At 40.3% G+C, this 16,089-nt stretch overlaps 1 protein-coding gene across 1 annotated transcript; it reads left to right on the forward strand.

Annotated features, from left to right (window-relative positions):
• The first annotated feature begins 424 nt into the window (after positions 1–424).
• On the forward strand, positions 425–15,604 carry sox1a (SRY-box transcription factor 1a). Its single transcript, XM_020648381.3, has 3 exons — positions 425–2,002; positions 5,945–5,993; positions 14,571–15,604. Exons 1-2 carry the CDS (start codon positions 1,163–1,165, stop codon positions 5,963–5,965), a joined length of 861 nt encoding a protein of 286 aa, XP_020504037.2. The 5' UTR covers positions 425–1,162; the 3' UTR covers positions 5,966–5,993; positions 14,571–15,604.
• Positions 15,605–16,089: the final 485 nt, after the last annotated feature.

A 16,089-nucleotide genomic window follows, 5' to 3' on the forward strand; every position in this document is an offset into this window, starting at 1 on the left:
AACAGCAAAGCAGTTTACACGTGGTCGTCTTTTGCTGCACAGACACGCACCATCAGGACGCGTTCGCCATCACCAGCAGACGGCGATAACGACGCGTTGCCCCTCCATTTTCACGTCATTATATGGCTATCCATTCTCTCTCACGTCATCTTCTGCATTGAGAGTGTGTTATTTCTCTCCCTGACACCTGCTATTATTACATACCTTAATTACATACCTGGAGGGGGAGAGAGAGAGAGAGAGAGAGAGAGAGAGAGACAAGCAGAGAGAGAGGAAGAGGTCGTTCAAAAAATTGGATTTTGACGCGCTGGTGGAGCATCAAGTCTACTGATGTTGAACTGACTAAAAAGTAGGCTACCTTTTTACGCAGGAAGAACTGTGAATGGAGAGTAGCCTATTAAAGATAGGAGGCAATGTCAGACTTTTACGCACAGATATAGAGAGAAGGTATACAGAGATATAAGACTTATTGAAGGCCTAGAATTGTTTGTTTAAATGTTAGAATTTATTGACTTCTTTATTTTATTTCATTATTATTAATTATTATGATTATTTTTTAAATATGTCGAGGTGTTTGACTCATCATAATCACGGCAGCACCCACCTTTAGGCCGCCACATTACAGCTAACAAATCGTAGTTATTTTTGTTTGGATAAAGTCTCTTCGAGCTTGTTTGGAAATTTCAAATGCCTGGTGCTATTTGTGGGATTGACCCTCCTTTCTGCCTCCTCCTCCTCCTCCTTCTCCTTCTCCTCCTCCTCCTCCGGTGTGTTCTTTCTCTATGGGTCCTCTAGTCACCTGACCAAACTCCATGCAAATCACTCTGCTGCTACAGCCTCATTGGCCGCTTGTGGCTCATTTAACCGCTGTCAGTGCGCATCACATGGCCGCCGCTTTAACTAACTTCTCAACTCCGACAGGGAAAGTGGCTCCAAAGCGCATTCTATCACAGTGGATGTGAAGACAGGCTGAAACACTGGTTGGAGAACATTTCATTCCCTCTTTTCGGATTAATTTTCATCTCGTGTTTGACTCATTTGGGGTTAGAATATTAATTTTGAAAAGCCAGTCGTCCTGTGCGCACTCGCTTCTGTGTGCGCCTGAGCTATCTGCAAAAAAGACTTTTTTCTCTGTTGGTGGCGAACTTTAAAAACCGGGTTAATGTATAGCATGATGATGGAAACTGACCTCCATTCCCCTGGCCCCCAAACGAACACTACCACGGGGCAAACGGGTCCGAACAGCGGGTCCAAAGCGAACCAGGAACGGGTGAAGAGACCGATGAACGCGTTCATGGTTTGGTCCCGCGGGCAGCGGAGGAAGATGGCACAGGAGAACCCCAAAATGCACAACTCTGAGATCAGCAAGCGGCTGGGCGCCGAGTGGAAGGTGATGTCCGAGGCTGAGAAGCGCCCTTTCATCGACGAGGCGAAACGGTTGCGCGCCATGCACATGAAGGAGCATCCGGATTACAAGTACCGGCCCAGACGGAAGACCAAGACGCTGCTGAAAAAGGACAAATATTCTCTTGCCGGCGGACTGCTTTCTGGGCCCAGTGGGGGCGGTGGAGTTGGTTTAGGGGTCGGAATGAGTTCATCGGGGGTCGGGCAGAGGTTAGAGAGCCCCGGGGGTCACGGAGGCTCCAGCTCCGGCTACTCGCACATGAACGGCTGGGCGAACGGTGGGTACTCGGGACAGGTGGCTGCTGCCGCGGCGGCCGCAGCGATGATGCAGGAGGCGCAGCTCGCCTACAGCCAGCACCCGGGCAGCGGGGCGCACCACCACCACCACTCACACCACCACCACTCACACAACCCGCAGCCTATGCACCGCTACGACATGACGGCGCTGCAGTACAGCCCCATCTCGAACTCTCAGAGCTACATGAACGCTTCTCCATCCGGTTACGGCGGGATCACCTACACGCAGCACCAGGGCTCCGGCGTCTCCTCCTCGGCTGCCATGGGGACGTTAGGGTCGCTGGTGAAGTCGGAGCCGAGTGTAAGCCCTCCCGTCAGCAGCACACACTCTCGGGGTCCGTGCCCCGGAGACTTGAGAGAGATGATAAGCATGTATTTACCGACCGGAGAGCCGGGGGACCCGTCAATGCAGAGTAGACTCCATGCCTTGCCGCAACATTACCAGAGCGCAGCGGCTGGAGTGAACGGGACGGTCCCTCTAACACACATTTAGACTCCCAGAATAATTGAAAACTGCTAACGAACACATAACCAAATATTTACCTCTTTTCTAAATCACCCCGGCCCCCGAGAACTACCTGCATTTTGTACAGAATGTTTATTGTAAATGAAGGTAAATAGCAGATTCATCTCGGCTCTTTTTGGAGTAGCCACCAGTGGAATTATATAACGAACATGACGCTGAGATATTGGTTATTGTGCTCTCATCTTTTTGTCCATCACTTCACAGTCTTAGTTGAGGGTTTCACCAGGTTCACATGCTGGTGTTTGGTTCAATTGTCTCATATATTTTTTCTTTTTTTGGGGGGGGGGGAGGGGGGGTTCTTGTAAGTTATTGAAAAATGAGAAAACGTGTCATAATCTGAAGAAAAGTGCTTTTAAAAGAAATGGGAAACTCACATTCTTTACAAAAAAAAAAACATTTGTGTTTATTTGCAGAAGCCTGTGTCTTAATTCTTGGAAATCATCTCTTTTTATTGTAACACTAATTATTGTAAATTGTGAATAATTTTAATATTTCAAAGATGACGGGCGACTGCTGTTGTAATTGAAGTGCTTTTCTGTAAGTGAAAAGCCCTGATTATTGCAAATGAAAGAAGAATTGAATAAATTTCACGAGATCTTGCTTTGATTCTTAAGACGACGGTCTTTACATTGATTATTTTTCCACAATCTTCTTTACACGAGTGGTTTTTCACGTCTTAGGACACATGAATATCAGCAAGCTTCCTCTCGAGTAAAAAGAACCACCTGTTTTAAATTGTCACACCATGTGTTCCGGACACAGATCCCACGAGCTTTCAAATGGCCTAATTGTTGTCTGATTGTTTTTCTAATTGTGCGTAAAAGCTGAAGGCCTGAGAGGAAACCACATCAGTATGGATGATGAGTTTGTGTGAAGATATAAACTTTTTTCTGTTAGTAATTTAATTTATATACCGACTATATTTAAAAATAATAATAATTTTACATTTCAGTCATGCAGCAGGCCAAACTTTATCAAGCTATTTTTATATTTAAAGCAGGGCAAGTTGATTCACATGTGTGGAGTATTAATATGACAACTTCGAGTTTAGTTTGAAATGTAATTATGATACATTCGTTTAAGCACATTTAAAAAATGTTTATGAAAGAGTGCAAGTGAACTAACCATTTGTTGTTGCAATTAACGAAACGTTCTTCTTAATTAAAGAGTAGAGATTTAACCTAAATTTACCATTCACGAGTTTTATTTTCCCCTGAAGTGGCTGATCTGATGTAACTCTGTTCATAGAGAAAAAAAAACATCAATGAGCATTTAAGCTGCAAAAGATTTCTTTCATTTTCATCTTGTATAGTCATTCAATTGTTTAAGACTTTCTTTAAATTTCTAACAGATGAAATTGTGAGACTTCACGTTTCGTCATAAAATCTCGTCAAATGTAAAAAAAAAAAAATAACAAAATAAAATTATTTAAATGACATCAAATTTGAAATCTTATTTATTGAAACCTTTAAATTCGAACAAGACATCCCTCTCAAATAACACATTAACTGATATATTATCATCGTTACATTAATATCGTTTTTTTTTATGGACAGAGACATTTCAGTGAGATTTTAAAAATGTAACTTCCTGATTAAACACCTGATTTAACCTGAAGGTAAAACAATAAGTAAAAAATAATCTGTAACTGACAGTTAAGTAATAAAAGGGTTGATTCAAAACCACATTTAATAAATAAACACTAAAAGAATCTAATATTCAATTCTCTGTTATATTTTATGGACTCGTGTTTTATCGTCCTCTTCATCTGTTTGCATTTTATTGTTTTTATCTTAAAGAATACGACACATAAAGTTCAAAGATAATAGATGTTATTATAAAGAAATAGTGATCAGTACGCAGAATAAAAAAAAAACTCACATCCATAAATCCTCATAATCAAATGAACACAAGATCAATCATGAATTTAACAAATATTTGTGACTTCTGATATTATATCCGGTTTTTTATTCAAACATATTTCAAATTGGCTCTCAGGTGCGTTCATATCTTGCTCTTGACACTTGACAGAGTCAGTCAAATAAAGGGAAACAAAAAAACAGGGAATCTGAGCAGTAAAGTTTTATTTGATATCACTACTGCAAGACACTTCAGGGGGGGAAACAGTTAGGCTGATTGTAGAGGATTAAAGAACATCTTCGTGTCAGTTTTTGAAAAATATAAAAACTGAGTTGGATAAACAGAACAAAGCATAAAAAGATTTAAATCACCTATCAACAAAGATATAGACGAACCATTCACTCTGAACTGTCTACAGACTGGAACTTAAACTTCCCACTGACCCAGCAGACACTCATGACACTCAGCTGATGTGGTCACTGATGACTCATCAGATTTCACAGCTGTAGGTTTTTCACTTTTAGAGAGACTGCCAGTGTTTCGACATTTGACCAAAAAAACATCGTTTAGCAGAAAAGAACATCGCGTATCCTCTCAGATTAATAATGCTTTTAAAATGATTTAAAACAAATAGTCTGATGATGACGTCAGATTTTGACAGGCCACAGCTGGTTTTGACATGTACATCTGTGTGTGCCTGTAGGCCTTGTATGTAGAAACAGGCTAATAACCATACACATGCAAATGAGGGAAATTTATGCATACTTACGCATAATAAAAAAAAATCAATTATTCTCAAATACATAGTTAAAGGGCCCATTTAACACTGATGAAGACTTGCATGGTATGTCAATTAAACCTGTTAGGCCTCATAGTAGAGCGTGTCACGTCTGCAGGCTGCGTATTAATCTGGTGAAAGAAAACCACAGGAACAATGTTTGGGAAATTACTTCAAAATTCCAAAAAGCGAAAAGAAAGCGCATCTGTGGAGACATCTCTTGCGCATCGCAGGCCTTCCTCGTGTGTTTCGCATCTGTTTCCATCTTATCTGTTGATGTGAAGAGATGCGGATTAACACTGAAAGCGCGGAGAGGCGGAGCGCGTCACGGCGCATCGCCAGACTAAAAAAGAGGAGCGTTCTGGCAAATTTAACCCGAATAAATTACACCTTGAGGTGGAAGAGGGGTAAGTGTAGGTTGCAATGTATGCAGGCGCTGCTTGTTTGTGTGTGTGTGTGTGGATGTGTGTGCGTAAGAGGCATGTATGTGCGTGTGCGTGTGTTTAGCTGACCGGCCAATAAATCTCTCCACCGAGCGATACTCTTATCTTGTAGCCACCGATATATTCCGTGCTAGGAGGCCATCAGCTCCAGCGCACACTCGGTGCCTCGTAAAGCCCCGATCCCTTGCACTCCCTGTCCTAAATGGGGATAATTAGCGTCACTTTATCACGCCTCTGCATATTTTCTCCTCGTCTCCCCCCCCCCTTTTCCTAAAAAAATTACCAGGCAGCCTGCTCTCGTCGCCTTCTCTGTCACAGAAGATTATGGAGACAGATTGCACAGAGCGAATGTGCCGGGCGAGATTAGCGCGGAATAGAGAAAGCAACTGGGCCAATGAATTCCTCGGAAGGGCCTTATCGTGCAATTACACGTTGACATGTTTAACAATCTTGCTGCCTCTTAATCCTGCAGTGCTGCCTCTATCTACCCACAGCTACCACACTGCACCCCGGCACACAGACCTAATGCACCAAAACGCAGCACAAATGTCCTGAAAGTTCTCAGAAATTGCTTAATTTTCAAACTTTTGTGCAGCATTGAAACGCCTTTTTTATTTTCCTTTTTTTATTTTTCAGATTTCTCCGTTGTTGGAATAACATCTGCACTGGAACTTTTTGACAAGAGGTGAGATATAAAAATGAAAAAAATATATTGACTTGGTTTATTGTTACAAAAACATCTCTGTTTCCCCTTTATCAAATCAAAACGTGACAGAAACCCTAATATTGTTTCGCCAATTCCATCCAGAGTGCTGATTTTACGCACAAAGTGTCCATCTTATTTGGAGTTAGATGCAGACTTTTCCATCTCTCTGCCCAACACACACACACACACAGACATACACTCCTCCTCTCGTCCCCCTCCCCGTCCCCCCTCTCCTGCTTGGCGGTATATCGGGGCCTGTGTGGGAGTGATTGTGGAGCGCCACTGTAGGAATTTGGCAGCGGCCGCGGTTTGGAGAGCCGCCCCACGCTGAGCCCCATTCAGCGGCCAGCGCGCTGTGAGGTTGGGAAGTTTCACTCAGCCGTACAACTCAATGGCCCCCACAAAGGCGATTACAAGCCCCAGCGCATTCCTGTAGGGACCTGGGAGCGGCGCAGGTGCGAGGGGGGACCCTGGTAACCCCGTCAGAGGAGTGATAAACACGGGACAGGGCCGGGGCCACACAAAACCCAGGCGCTCCACAGGAAGCGGGGAGTTTTAGGAGGAAGGAGGCGAAAAAGGAAGAATAAGTCTCAAGACGATGGAAGTTGGGTGGGAGGAGGTGAAGAATACTGAGTGGCTTCACTGTCCATCACTTGAGTGAAAGGAGAAAGAGACTCACAATCAGGGCTGCAGCCAGGATTTCACTGAGGTCATGGGTCCAAAGTCTCACAGCAGGAACCATCAACCCCACCTATTTAAAGAAAGTGGTCAACTCACTAAAAATCTCATTTTCTCAAAGAAGACAAACTAAAAATGAATCATTTAAGTGATCAAAATGTATTTCTGAAGATTTTTTTTAAGGTGTTAATACTTTCTCGACTGTCTCCACTGTTCTTTAAGGTGGTTAGTTAGGTATACAACGTAGTGACAGCCACGCACACGCTAATAAACCTATCCAAAAACTAGGAACACAAAATAATACAACAGCCAAAAAACTGTTGATACTGTCTTATATGACATTGGACTACTTTTTGTATATTTACAAAAATGGGTAAAAAGATATTCTTATGCACTTTTAAATGATTTTATTTTTTTTATGGAAGGCATCTCACGACCCCCCTCTTGGTGGCTGGTGACCCCCCTGGGGGTCCCGACCCCCACTTTGGGAACCACTGCTCTAAAGTATGTGTCCTTATGTAGAATATGAATTTTTCCTGCATTAAACACACCTCAAATTGTTGCACAAACTTTGATCGCAGTGCTGCAGCTTTGCCACCAATAACAGAACAATGATCCAGCAGAAAAGTCAGCTGAACACAAGCTTCTTTATTATTCTGTTTTTTAAGATTTATTTTTGGGCTTTTGTGCCTTTATTTGAGAGATAGGACAGTGGATAGAGATGGAAATCAGGGCGAGAGAGAGAGAGAGTGGGGATTGACATGCAGGAAAGGAGCCACAGGTTGGATTTGAACCGGGACCGCCCGCTTTGAGGACTTTAGTCTCAAAACATGACGTGCGGACTACCCACTGAGCCACCAGCGCCCCACTTCTTTATTATTCTGCAAGTCAAATAAGTCTAAGCTTTACGATTGGTTTAAATATAGTCTAACATAAAGGAACGTTGTGAGGAATTCCTGCTGTGAAAATTATTCACTCAGTATGAAGCAAATATATTAAGTAGGAAAATGTATTTCTCCCTGAATGACATGATTTTCAATATCTAAAAAAAGGACACTTTATATTCATTTTAAACCTCACTGGAATATATATTACTTACATTTTGAACACACTTTCTTTTCTCTTTAACGTGTGCTCCTGGAGACTGAATAAAGTTTGTGTTTTTATGTCAACTTCTGATTATCCCACAGTACATGAACACAACGCCAAATAGCCCATGGTTAGTGATGAAGCCCGGGAACATAGCCAGGCTCCCAGCAGCTAAAGAGAAAAACATTTTTGGTAAAAATGTTTGCCAGCTTTGCAAGAATATATGTCAGTGTTGTGTTTTCAGAGTATTTAATTGCCCCCTAGTGGCCCAAAAAAATATATGCAGCTTTAAAGCTAGTTTCGCAATGCATTTCATTCCCTTTACATCCTGTAGATTTGAAGTAAATGACCTGACAAAACAAGAAATATGGGCAAGCTTGTCTTATAAAAAGGGCGGAGATAGATGGTTTTATGATAGAAGGAAACTCTTGAGCTGCAGCCACTCCACAAATGGAGGTCAGGGCTCTCGCTGAAGGACCATAGATGTTCAGAATATAACTCAGTGGACTCCTTCTCTCAGACAGGGTCCAAAGAAAGTACTGGAGCACACAGATCACTTTAAGGCACATTTATTTAGATGCAATAGATTATAGATAGATGAGTTTATGCAGTCATAGATGTAAACACTCTTTTAAAGGCTTAATGTGTGATTTTTCACACTTAAACGTAGAAATCAAGTATCTCCTCTGAAAATAACTCTGTGAGTCATGACTGTCTACAATGGGTGTAACACCCGAGTCCCACTGTCTGTGATGTTTTCAGAGTTTTCAGAGTCCTATCTTCACTTTGTTTACATCGCCGGGACGGCCGGCTGACTCCTCCCCTCGTGTATAAAAGTTGTTTAATTGAGGGACTAGAGAAAAGAAGAATAACATACTGTACTCACTGCTTAACTGTGTTTCTAGATCACGCTCATTTCAGGTAAATTTACATGCAGTGTGAAGATACCAGCATAATAAAGATCGCTAGCATTAGCATGCTAACACAACAATGCAGCGCGAGTTGTTTTGGTTTCATGCTGGTGCTCAAGGGCGACATCTGCTGGATCAAAAAATCGCGTATAAAGCCTTTAAAGACAGCATTGGTGGATGTTCGGGAGCTAGGTGCAAGTGGCTTTGGTGGCTTTTGTTTTTCAGTATCCATTGAATCTATTTTACTCTGACTGTTTCCAAAGTTGCTTAAACAGGTTTAGGCCTCTTAAAGGTTTAGACTGGCCAAAGATCAAAGTGTAAAAGATAGTATATCTATCTATTTAAAATTGCCAGTTGGCAGCAGACTGAACCTGTAGTCTCTCCTGTTTGTTGGATACTTTTTTTTTTTTTTTTTTTAAGCAATCCATCACCCCAACATCCTAGAAGCTTATACACATCCTTTGTTGGAGAAAATGTGGACAGTCTGTGAAACTATAAGCAACTAAAACATATTCAGAAAATCACTCTTAAAATTCCAACTTGCGCAAACACCTGTCAGTGACTTATTAAAGCTGCTTTCCAATAATGGCACAGAAACAACTACAAGAAGAACAAGGATTATTTAACCTTTACTCGTCTTGAAATGTGTTGTTGTGTTCAGCGCTCATGGACAAGGGAAGAGAGGTGCACACACAAGTGGAGGTTTTACTCAAATATAGCAGAAGTTGGGGCACAGGAGAGCCTATAGCGGTTATGTTAAGCGCCTCATGTACAGAGGCGCAGCTGCATTGGGTTTGAATCCAACCTCTGGCCTTCACTGCCTCTCACACTTTCCTCCCAACGTTTCCTGTCTCTCTTCTGCTGTCCTATCTAATGATGGAAAAAGGCCCAAAAAATATATTTAAAAAAAAGAAGTTTCTCCGCCTGGGATGATTTAAGAAGGAACAAACTGGATACAAATACGAGCAAAACTGCCAAAATTGGATTAAGATATCTGTGTAGCTTGTCAGTGATCCGGGTCAGAGTACTTCAAACCTTAATCAGGCAACTGGACTCGGTTTAAGGTCTTAACCTAGCTCCACTTGCTTTTTGGATTAAGGTAGCATCAAAGAAAATAAAAGATATATTTAGAGGTAGAATGACGATAAATTGGCCTGCATACTACATATAAGTGGTGCATTACGTTATATTATATTATACTACATTATTAGATTATAAAAGCGTATTCTCAATTTATGCAGCAGATGCTGGCCCCCATTTATTGTATGAGTCATTGCCTCCTTTCCAACCTTTATGGTAATATGGCATTTAACGATTTATTCTAAGAGGATGGGAAACAGAATTGTGAATGAAAAAGCGTTGGATAGATTTAAAAAAAAAAAAACATCGAGTGTTGCTATTTTTTCCTGTCTTACTCGTTTAATTGAAGCGTAACACAAATAAGAATCATTCTGCAGAAGGACTTTTAGATCACTGCGTCGCAAAACTAATCGGGCAACCCAGGCTTCATAATTTCCATTTACACAAACTCAACTGTAGGACCCACAATCTGCCGTTTGCTGCAGATTTGTATTTTCTCATGTTTTGCTATTTTGCACTTTCAGTACACGACATCTACTACTAGAAATCTTGTTATTTCATTTGTCGTTTTTTCCACACCTGTGATTCTCACTGCTGCTCTCTTAGTAATAATCCAGTAATGATGATGAAGATCTGTCAATGTACATCCTTCCATTTATATTTCCCTCTGCCTTGTAGATTTGTGAGGGCAGCATATTCATTAATAAGTCATGAGGTTTTGGACATGGGGGTTTTATCCGTTTTTCAAATTTAAACTGTTGAAATAATGATATTTTAAAAATTGTCAACACTTGACGTAATTTCAAATGGAAGAGTGAATCTTTAAGAGTTGCCCCCAATCTCTTCAGGGTCTCCATGTGTCCTTTTTGGTTCAACCAAACATATTTAAGCAGTGTCCCAATTATCAGAAGAAGGATTAGGACCCAACAATCACTGTTAGTTGTTTTTTCTCTCTCTCTTCTCTAAGTGTTTCCACAAAGACTGTCCTCCGTTGAGACAAACAAACTTACCAGAGGAAAGGGACATTTGAAATAAAATGTTCAAGCAAACAAGCCGAGCAGCTTCTCGTTTCTCACAATAAGTATACAACTAATCTGAGTCAGAAATGAATTAGGATTTTATTGTCAAGCACCCTGCGCTGTCCATGGCTTTAGAAATGGAAGTATCAGGTGATTGGTTCAACACTTAAAATCTAATAAATTATAAGACAAAGAGACAAAGAGTGTCTGGTGTCAAATTGTACAGAAAATTATGATCTCAGGAGGAGTCATGCCAACAGATTTGATGATCCACTGACTTTGACTTAATTTTATTTAACCTTTATTTACTTTGACTTAAAGGCTTTCTATGCGATTTTTCACACATAAATATAATATGAATCAAGTATATCCTCTGAAAATAACTCTGTGAGTCATGACTGTCTACAATGGGTGTAACACCCGAGTCCCACTGTCTGTGATGCTTTCAGAGTTTTCAGAGTCCTATCTTCACTTTGTTTACATCGCCAGGACGGCTGGCTGACTCCTCCCCTCACATATAAAAGTTGTTTAATTGAGGGACTAGAGAAAAGAAGAATAACATACTGTACTCACTGCTTAACTGTGTTTCTAGATCACGCTCATTTCAGGTAAATTTACATGCAGTGTGAAGATACCAGCATAATAAAGATCGCTAGCATTAACATGCTAACACAACAATGCAGCGCAAGTTGTTTTGTTTCATGCTGGTGCTCAAGGGCGACATCTGCTGGATCACAAAATTGCATATAAATCCTTTAAGTGCTCCCAACAGGTTACAGTAATCTCCATCATAATCAATTAAACTAAAGTTAGCTCGCTTTAATGCTAAACTGAGTTGCTATTCAACGTGCTAAAGAGTGTTTCACTTTCCTGTCAGTTCATGGTTTACAGTCTTTTTAAAAAAGGGGACATTTTCTGTTAAATCCAAGTCATAATCATGGCAGCAAAACACAGATTTTTTTCTAAGTTCTGACATTTATTTGACTCAGTACTGCATACATACAAATATACTATATATTCAATTTAACCTACATTTACTGCATATTGTGAAACACTGTCAACGCAAAATCAATCCCCCGTCTTGTTGACGGGAACATCACAGTTGTTAACATGCTAATCTTTGCCATCTCTACCTTCTCTGCAATATGACGGGCAGACAATAGATTGTAACCATTTTAGTTTATTGGTTTATTTGACAGGGACTGTTGGGCCAGAGTTAGCCATGAAGCTAATTTGTGTTCAGTACCATCACAGAGCTAGTTTTATTCATTGTGTGTGAAACCAAATGTCAAGGCTAACTTATCATCTACTAACTCCTAATTAAGCTCCTTATGTTAACCCAGCTGTGTTTCACAAGAGTTGGTTATGTTTATGCACAAAAACAAACCTACTCTATGAGGTTTAGCATGTTTAGCATTATATAGCTACAACAACCTGTCAATGTTTACCTTTTGCTCAAACTGGAGACTACAGGTTAGCCATGTTAGCATTGTGCTCAAGGAAGAGCTGTGCAAAATCACAGCATTGGACTGTCATAACTGGACATATCAACTGTTTTTTGAAAATTGGTATTGAATGACAATATAGGAATGCAATATTCAACTGAAACCATGTTCTCATACTTTACAACGAGGGCTCTGTATGACTTAAAACAAGCTCTCTCCTACTCTCGCTCACTCAACAACACAAACACCACCATGTTTTGTACAACCCGTACGGAGAGTCTATATCTCCATCCAGCACACACACAAACCCACCAGATGCTGTAAAGGATTTCTGCTCCTGTGTGGCAGGTGATAACTCTGGGCGCCGCGCAGCTGGGGTTAATGAGGGGTCAGCGTTCAAATAAGGAACAGCAGTTTTACGGTGCCTGCTGCACGCTGATAGCTGTTTGAACTGGCCGACCTTTGACCTCCGCCGGGTCAAGTGATCAACAAACCTGGGTCGTTTAGATGGGTCAAGATTGGAACAAGTGAAGGATGTTTATGTTGCGGCAATAAGTCCACAAGGTCGAGATAAATAGCTCTTAATGGTTATAACGCTGATCAATTTGTATCGAGAGCCATTAGATTGTTGTCGGCTATCAGGCTGATTAAGGTTATGGATAAATGTGATTCATTTCTAACTCGACTGATAACCTGCTGCATGGGAGGTATTCAGCTGCCTCGACCATGCGTGCACATTTCTGTCTTACTTTAAATATTGACATGTGCACAAGAATTACCATTAACAGTCTTATGACATGTATTGTAATTTAAACAAAATCTGAAATTATACCAGATAAATGCAGTTTATTTGGATGTACATCAATTTAAATTTCAATCAAACAGTTATACTTTTTATTTTATTTTTTTTTGTCATTTTTTCCCCCACACATTGGGACAACGATACTGGCCCAACACAGGAGAAGGAAAGGTGGAGAGACATGTATCTTCATAAACTTTACATGTAAACTTGTGGCTTTAATGTATTTATTTTTAATTACAAGGAACAGCAAATTAACACAATACACAACAAACCACAACAACAACATACAGACACATTACAACAAAACAAAAAAACTAATCTTTGTTCATTTTTTGTCAACTTGTGGCTTGTGATTATGTCACTTAAGTGTCATTAACCACCTCTACCATAACCATTTCTGTTCAAATTTTGTGAAGTCTACATGACAAGCCTGAGGTTGAAACTTTTACTCAAACTAAATCTCTGAGCTGCCTGTGTCTCACACTTTTTTTGTGAGCTCTGCAGGTGTAGCTGCCTAGAGTAAGCAATCAGCTGTGCATTAAGGTGGGTTCTACAAAATGGACAAAACATAATTCAAGCCTCCATAATATAACAGAGTATAACACGTTTCTGGACACACAGAGCCTGCATGCACAGTGGTCAGTTCTCTGATTATTGATGGTGATATCAGACAGACTTTAATTGTAGATTAGTCACTGAAACGAGAAGACCGATTGTTTCAATTTGGATGTGTCAAAAGCATGACGTGCTTCAGCTCACTTTACTGACATCACAATGTCCTGTGATGTGAATATTGGACATGGGCACATAGAATTGCAATGGTGAAAAGATATATTGTACAGCCCGAGTCTTATCTGTTTTGTTGTTATTGTTATTACTGTTGCTGTGCATGTCTTTCTGTCTTTCTGTCTCTCCCTCTATCCCATCTTTCCCACCTCTTCCAGTTGTGACTGATGACTCTTTACCAATAAGTCTGATTTCTGCTCGAGGTTTTCTGCCTGTTAAAATGATCGCTTTCCTTCTATGTCTATTTGTTTTTCCTCATCATCGTCTCTCTCTCTTTCTGCAACTCCCCCCATCCCGTTTTCTCGGACCAGTGGGTCATGGCAGATACCTGTCCACCAATAATCTGGTTCTGCTCAAGTTTTATGCCTGTTAAAAAAAAACTTTGTTCTTCTATAATCTGTCTGTAGGTCTGTTTCAGTTTGTCTGTGTGTCTGTGTGATTGTCTTTCTGCATCCTCCCATATTTCTCTTTTTTAGCCTGATAGGTTGTGGCAGAAGGTCTGTGATCTATACCTGCTCTTTATGTAAAGTACCCTGACATGACTTTGATTTTGATTTGGCATTCTATAAATAAAAGCCAGTTGATTGATTGACTGACATGTGTACATGGAGCTAAGTGTTTTTCTTATAATAAACCAAACCTACATTTTTTTTTCTGTTTTTCTTTATTGACTTTTAATTTGTGATATTCCTACAAATCAATATCCTTTCTCTGTCCATCATCTTCTCTCTCTTTCCATCTGTCAGTCTCCAACAGAAAACCGTCCACCACGGCCGACACCGGTGGACATGGATCCCCGTGGGGGACCGTGTGATTAACAGATAGCAGCTCATCTCCTCTGCTGGCAGGCCATCATTACCAACGAGCACTAGAAGACAGGTGATGTGGGCGAAAAAGACCTTTTGGAAAATGTCAGCGACAGTCAGAGCCCCAAATCTCCTCCATTTACTCTTTCCCGTGTGATGCTACCTACTCTAAACCCCTTCATTACGCAATCTCTTTCTCCCCATTGAGTAATGTTTTGTATCTAAGTACAGTGTCTGATTTCAGGGTATGTGGAGATTTTAGTTTGTCCTATGATCGGATATAAAAAAAGGAAAAAAAAAGGAAAACATAGCCCTGTATCTCATCAATATAAGCAGAGACAAACACAAACAGAAAAGAAAAAATAGAAAAAGGAAAACAGCAGTGTCGGCAACAGCTCCCCTTTCCCTTTTTCTTCCTTTCACTGGAGCCAGATTCACTGTCTTAATACTCTTAGTCCCTCAGTTGGCATGTTTTCCAAGAACCCGCTGCATTTTCAGATTTGTAAAATCCGTCAAAATGCCTGTAATGAATATTTCTACAGCCCTGAGTGTATTTAATGTGATGTGTGACCGGCTCAATAAGCAACATGAACTGATCTGGAACTAGAAATGGAGATCTGCAAATGTTTTTTGTTGTGTGTTTCTGTTTAGACAAGAGTGTCAGTGTGGAAAACAGTTCTTTCTGATTTTTAACACAAACATTTATTCAGCTTTGTTCTCTTAAAGATATTCCTTGTGCATGAAACTTCACGTCATGTATATTTTGTGTTTTGATTTTATTTTTATTTTTTTTAAAAGGATCTATGAGTAAAAAAAAATCTGATTTGCTTAACTGTCATCTTGGGAGTTTTTAAATGTAACTCAGCACCTGCGACTTTTTTTTTTCCTGTTGTCTTAGATTTTACTTGCAAAAAAAAAGAAAAGAGAAAACTATTAAATAAACTCCTGCATCTTACTGCTGCTTAAGAATAAAACATTTCCCTTTTCTGTCTTTTTTCTCCCCTCCCCCCCAAACATTCAATCTTACAAGGTAAATTAATATTTCAAAGAGATAAGTTATGGAAAAGTTTTAACATTTAGACTGTGTATTAATTTCAAGGCCTTAATATGCCCTCAATTATATTAGCAATGCCCTGAAGTAATTGATTTTAGGTAGAGAAAGAGAGCGGTGCAGGAGGGGTGATTTTTGTGGATGTGCAAGAACGGCAGAGTCAATAAATGAAAAATAACTAACAGCATAATTGCTATGAGCGTTAACCGTGCTGTATTGATTATTTTTCTCTCATTATGAGTTTTTATAAATATATATACATGAAAGTTACTCCAATAATAATATAAGTTGTTTAACTGCTTTCTGCAGAAATTTATATTTTCTGTTCCCTTGGTCTATCGTTGCCTCCTTTAGGTGTGTGCCATCAACCTGCACAAACACGCACACACTCATGAGACTCAGGTCCAG

The sequence above is a fragment of the Labrus bergylta genome, chromosome 13 (assembly GCF_963930695.1).
Source record: "Labrus bergylta chromosome 13, fLabBer1.1, whole genome shotgun sequence".
Classification (NCBI taxonomy): Eukaryota; Metazoa; Chordata; class Actinopteri; order Labriformes; family Labridae; genus Labrus; species Labrus bergylta.

What these genes read in the sequence shown, in the direction of transcription:
- sox1a (XM_020648381.3), top strand. Translation starts at nt 1,163, where the DNA reads ATGTATAGCATGATGATGGAAACTGACCTCCATTCCCCTGGCCCCCAA. An exon ending in TGGTGAAGTCGGAGCCGAGT is followed by an intron (nt 2,003 to 5,944) that starts GTAAGCCCTCCC and finishes TTTATTTTTCAG; the next exon opens with ATTTCTCCGTTGTTGGAATA.